The sequence below is a fragment of the Oncorhynchus keta genome, chromosome 4 (assembly GCF_023373465.1).
Source record: "Oncorhynchus keta strain PuntledgeMale-10-30-2019 chromosome 4, Oket_V2, whole genome shotgun sequence".
In the NCBI taxonomy this organism is placed as follows: domain Eukaryota; kingdom Metazoa; phylum Chordata; class Actinopteri; order Salmoniformes; family Salmonidae; genus Oncorhynchus; species Oncorhynchus keta.
The window spans coordinates 27,074,618-27,080,617 of NC_068424.1; the positions used below are offsets into that span (position 1 = coordinate 27,074,618).

Here is a 6,000-nt window from a genome sequence, read left to right on the forward strand (position 1 = left end):
CTATAACTTAACCCGACCTCTCTTAATCAATAATCACTTAACCTTTGGTAAACCTATACATTTTAAACGGGTTTGTCTACAACAGATTTTGAACTATTTAATGAAAATCGATGTTTGCATAAATATATAAAAGTATGATTTACTGTAATGTATTATCATAACTATTGTGATTTTACTTCACAGCAAGTTGAAACAAAATCTGATATTGACAAGATCAGAGATGTACTTGCATGTAATGCATGCCCTATGCAGTAAACATGCATCCAAAATAAAGTTGCTGGGGTCTTTTCACACTGTTTAACTGAAAATGCATTGGCCAATGCTGTAATACATACCATTTACGTAGCAGGTGTTTTATCCAAAGTGACGACAGCGAGTCATGAACCAAGTGGGAATCGAACCCACTACTCTGGTGTTGCTAGTGACATGCGCTTACTATCTAAGCCACACAGCACCACCTGTCACGCATACTCCCTCTCCGGTGCTCGAAGTCACCAAGCAGCTCATTATTACACACACCTGTCACCATCGTTAAGCGCACCAGTGCCTCATCAGACTCACCTGGACTCCATCATCTGCCTGATTACCTTCCCTGTATCTGTCACGCCCTTTGGTTCTTTCCCCAGGCGATACTGTTTCTGTTCCAGTGTTCGTGGCTGTAGGCTACCCGGTTTTCTTGTTTTGGTCTATGTTCAATTATTTTTTAAACACACACCCTGAACTTGCTTCCCGACTCCCAGCGTACACATTACCCCACTACAATACATACAGTGCATTCAGAAAGTATTCATACCCCTTGACTTATTCCACATTTTGTTGTGCTACAGCCTGAATTCACCTATCTGCACACAATACCCAATAATGACAAAGTAAACATATGTTCTTAGACATGTTTGCAAATTTATTGAATATGAAATACAGAAATATCTCATTTACATAACTATTCACACACACACACACACACACACACACACACACGTCAATATATGTTACAATCACCTTTGGCAGAAATTACTGCTGTGAGTCCTTCCCGGGTAAGTCTCTAAGAGCTTTGCACACCTGGATTGCCCATTAATCTTTCAAAAATTCTTCAAGCTCTGTCAAATTGGTTGTTGATCATTGCTACACAACCATTATCTTCTTGGTTAGCAACTCCAGTGTAGATTTGGCTTTGTGTTTTAGGTTATTGTCCTGCTGAAACGTGAATTAATCTCCCAGTGGAAAGCCGAATTAACCAGGATTTTGCCTTGGAAGCATACCCATAATATGATGCAGTCACCACTAAGCTTGAAAATATAGAGAGTGGTACTCAGTAATATGCTGTATTTGCACCAAACATAACACTTTGTATTCAGGACAAAAAGTTACATTGCTTTGGCACATTCTTTGCAGTATTACTTTAGTGTAATGTTGCACATAGGATGCATGTTTTGGAATATGTTTTATTCTGTACAGGCTCATTTCTTTTGATTCTGTCAATTAGGTTGTAGAGTAACTATAGATGTTGTTGATCCATCCTCAGTTTTCTCCCATCACAGCTATGAAATTCTGTAACTATTTTAAAGTCACCATTGGCCTCATGGTGAAATCCCTCAGCGGTTTCCTTCATCTCCGGCAACTGAGTTAAGAAGGATGCCTATATCGCAGGCTAGGGTCTATTTTTCTCCCCTTCCTGTCTGACTGACGTGCCCAAAGTAAACTGCCTGTTACTCAGGCCCAGAAGCCAGGATATGCTTATAATTGGTACCATTGGATAGAAAACACTTTGCAGTTTGTAGAAATGTTAAACACAATTGATATGGTAGGAGAAAATCCAAAGAAAAACCAACCGGAAAATATTGTTTTTTGAGAGCCCATGCTCTTTCAATGGAAAGCTATGGATCCTATGCAATTCCAGCTCCCAGATTGCAACTCCTACGGCTTCCACTAGATGTCAACAGTCTTTGTTCTAGGTTCCAGGCTTGTTTCTTCCCAAACATGGAAGAATTTTGAGTTTTGGTACAGGTAGTCAGAGTTGGAAATCAGTCTGTGCGTGTGCGGCGAAGAGGATGCGCACTTGCTAATTTAGATTTTCTGTTGAACATACTTCTTTCCGTATGAAATATTAGTCTAATGACATTTTAGGGTACCTGAAGATTGAGGAGAAACGTATTTTGACTTCTTTTAACAAAGTTTAGCGGTAGCTTTTTGGATTCCTTTCTCTGCATGTTGAACGAGTGGTTTACTCAAATCGATGGCGCCAACTAAATCGACTATTTTGGGATATAAAGAATGATTTTATCTAACAAAACGACCATGCATGTTGTTGCTGGGACCCTTGGGATTGCAAATCAGAGGAAGATTTTCAAAAAGTAAGTGAATATTTAATTGCTATTTGTTATTTTACGAAGCCTGTGCTGGTTGAAAAATATTTTGATATGTGGCGCTGTCCTCAAACAATCGCATGGCATGCTTTCGCTCTAAAGCCTATTGTAAATCGGACAATGCAGTTAGATTAACAAGAATAATTTGTATTATTATTTATTTGAATTGCGCACCCTCCAATTTCACCGGAAGTTGTCGACACGTGTCCCGCTGACGGGACGCCTTGCCCTGAGAAGTTTTAAATTCTGTAACTTATTTAAAATCACCATTGGCCTTATGTTGAAATCACTGAGCAGTTTCCTTCATCCCAGGCAACTGAGTTAAGAAGGATGCCTGTATCATTATAGTGACTGATTCACCATCCAAAGTGTAATTAATAACTTCACCATGCTCAAAGGGATATTCATTGTTTGTTTTTTACCCATCTACCAATAGGTGCCCTTCTTTGTGAGGCATTGGAAAACCTCCCTTTAACAGTTTTCTTCTGTTGAAGGAGAGGAGGACCAAAATGCAGCGTGGTTAGTGTTCAACATGGTTTAATAAGGACAATAAATGAGAAAAATACAAAACAACAAATGTGAAAACCGAAACAGTCCTATCTGGTGCATAGACAGAAGACAATCACCCACAAAATAACCACAGAATATAGCTGCCTAAAACTGGTTCCCAATCAGAGACAACGATAGACAGCTGCCTCTAATTGAGAACCAATCTAGGCAACCATAGACCTATAAACTACCTAGAAAGGATACAGCCCCATAAACATACAAAAAACCCTAGACCAGGCAAAACACATAAATCCACCCTGACCTAACCAAAATCATAAAGAAAACAAAGATAACTAAGGCCAGGGCATGACACTCCCTGGTCTTTGTGGTTGAATCTGTGTTTGTAATTCACTGCTCGACTGATGGACTTTACAGATAATTGTATGTGTGGGGTACAGAGATGAGGTAATCATTCAAAAATCATGTTAAACACTATTATTGTACACAGAGTGAGTACATGCAACTTATGTGACTTGTTAGGCACATTTTTACTCCCAAACTTATTTTATGTTTGAAAGGGGTTATTGACTCAAGACATTTTAGCTATTCATTTTGAATTCATTTGTAAAACTTTAGAAAATACATCATTCCACTTTGACATTGTGAGGTATTGTGTGTAGGCCAGTGACAACAAATCTCAATTTAATCCATCGAAACGCAGGCTGTAACAGAAGAAAATGTGGAACAAGTCAAGGGGGTGTGAATACTTTCTGAAGGTCCTGTAAAAGTACAATACAATATGGTGTGTGTGAGATTGGTTACGGTGTGTGCTTGTGATTGGGGTTCCAAATCAGGGATAGTACCAAGTGCCGTCCCCATAGACATTTTTGTTGCATCAGTGTTGAAACAATAAACATCTTAATCAAAAGCTGTACCATACTCTTATCACACAAAAGTGCACAATGGATTAATGCACAAAGATACACTACAATGAATAGTTTCCTTGAAATCTGCTGTGTTATCAGTCTGTAACATTGCTCTCTCTATCAGGATGACTCCAGGATGCTGTTTCTTTGTGTGTCTAAAGAATGAAACAAAAATTGCAGAACTTGTGTTCAAATGGGTGTTCAAAATGACATTGTATAATTTGTTTCTTTGTGTGTGTGTGTGTGTGTGTGTGTGTGTGTGTGTGTGTGTGTGTGTGTGTGTTTGTGTGTGTGTGTGTGTGTGTGTTTGCATGACCATGTATGTATGTATGTATGTATGTATGTATGTATGTATGTCTGATACCACTAGTCGACATATAGGACTGTCGCTATGGACTACTGTACCTAGTATATGTATTATTACTATAAAGAGTGTAGTTTATTAATGATGTGTTGACCACTCTTCCCTGGGCAGTGATATCATTGGTTTATGTTCACTGTGTATTTACATCAACATACCGGCTCGACCAATAATCTTTCTTTATGTTATAGCTGTCCTCAAACAGTTCCTTTAAATGTCCTTAAATCATCTATGAGTATCTATACCGACTATATGTCTAAATATATGTATGTAATTGATCTCTATCAGATGTGTCTCTGTGTAGTCATGAAATATTAAACTGCCTTCTATTACTCCATAAAGAGAAACAATGTCTGTATTTTCTTAATTATGAAGCTAATGTAACAATTATATTTACAGTGTACGTACAAATGTTTCATTGTAAACATAGGCCTACAATTGTGTACCAGTAGTGGGTTTTTACAGTACCCAAAATCATTCTGTGACTTCATGTGACCGGGGAGGAAGAGCTCACCATGTTGGTCCACTCATAGAGAACCTGATCATAAATCACTGAGAGCCACCAGGAAAATGATGTTTACGAAACTCTCAAAATGGTGGATCCACTTCCTCCACTTTGACCTCCCACATCCACCATACTGATCAAAACAACATAATATAAATCTCATATCACACCCTTTTCCAAATATGGCACTACTTTTACAGCCTGGGTTACGTGACGTGGTACACAGCAAGGGAGAGCTGTGACACACTAGTCTGAACAGGAGTCCATTTTTACTGCAATATTCACACAGAAATGGACTGAGCTTTGATTGATTCTTTCCTGGGGGGGGAGACCTCACATTGTTTGGATTTGAAAATCCAACCATTGTATTGGAAAGGGGTGGCACTCAGAGGCTGTGTGTGACAGTCCATGTGGGTGTTTGAGTGAGAGACATAGCTGAGAACCAGTCAGTAAAAGAAACAAGAGCCCCCTTTATTATTGACACATCGTGCCTATAACATCCAGCAGCCTTTCCAGATGGTGAAATCATGAAACACCAAGGAGATAAGATGCACGAACTGTCAGAAAAGCAAAATAATATTGTACTGACAGCCGTCAGTACAGAGTCAGCTCCAATCATTTCATCACTGGTAAATCAGATCAATTTCGAGTTTAGCTGTTAGCGGTCATGCTAACCAAGTGTTAACAAGACTAAATTAGTCAACATTAGCTTGCTAGATGCTTGACGTCTAGCTATTAGCATGCATCTCTCTCATAGGTGGTGCATGGTTTAAGTTTTGGGGAGGCTTTTTTTTTCACCATAAGAATGCATCTATCATCGCATTTGCAGACTACTGCAAGCCTGTTAACCCTAACGTGATGGGTGAATTGGATAGTCATAATCTAGACTATTAAAACGCAATCTAATCACTGTGTATGGCTGAGCTCATAGTAGCATAGACCTAGAGGCTATACCAGATACGTTACTTCTCTTTCATTTGCACAGAGATAAAAAAAAATGTGGCCTTTGATAAACACATTTCATGCAATTCTATTCCACATTATATGACTGGAGACATTAGCAGAATCTTTTTTTAACATGACAACTCACAGGGTAGCCAATTCTGCTGACACCGACAAACAGATCAATAACAACAACCTTGTCTTGAATGCAGCCATCAGAAGCGATGCCTTTGAAAAGGGGAGACGCACATTGTACAATAAATGACATCCATCCAGCCTGGAGGACATTGTAAAAACAAATAGAAAAAGAAAAACTGGTTTCATAAAGAGGAGGGGAAATGCATGGATATTACAGCATAGGGCAAAGGCCTCAACGGAATAGGACAATCGCATGCGTTTCATCTAACAATCGAT

The 6,000-nt window shown here is 39.0% G+C and overlaps 1 protein-coding gene across 1 annotated transcript in view; it reads right to left on the reverse strand.

Annotated features, from left to right (window-relative positions):
• apbb1ip (amyloid beta (A4) precursor protein-binding, family B, member 1 interacting protein) overlaps nt 1-418 on the reverse strand; it is a 55,301-nt gene extending 54,883 nt beyond the window's left edge. Inside the window, exon 1 of the mRNA XM_035758062.2 lies at nt 336-418. Within this exon, the coding sequence (XP_035613955.1) occupies nt 336-338 (3 nt within the window). The 5' untranslated portion in view covers nt 339-418. The remainder of the gene's footprint in view (nt 1-335) is intronic.
• Nucleotides 419-6,000: the final 5,582 nt, after the last annotated feature.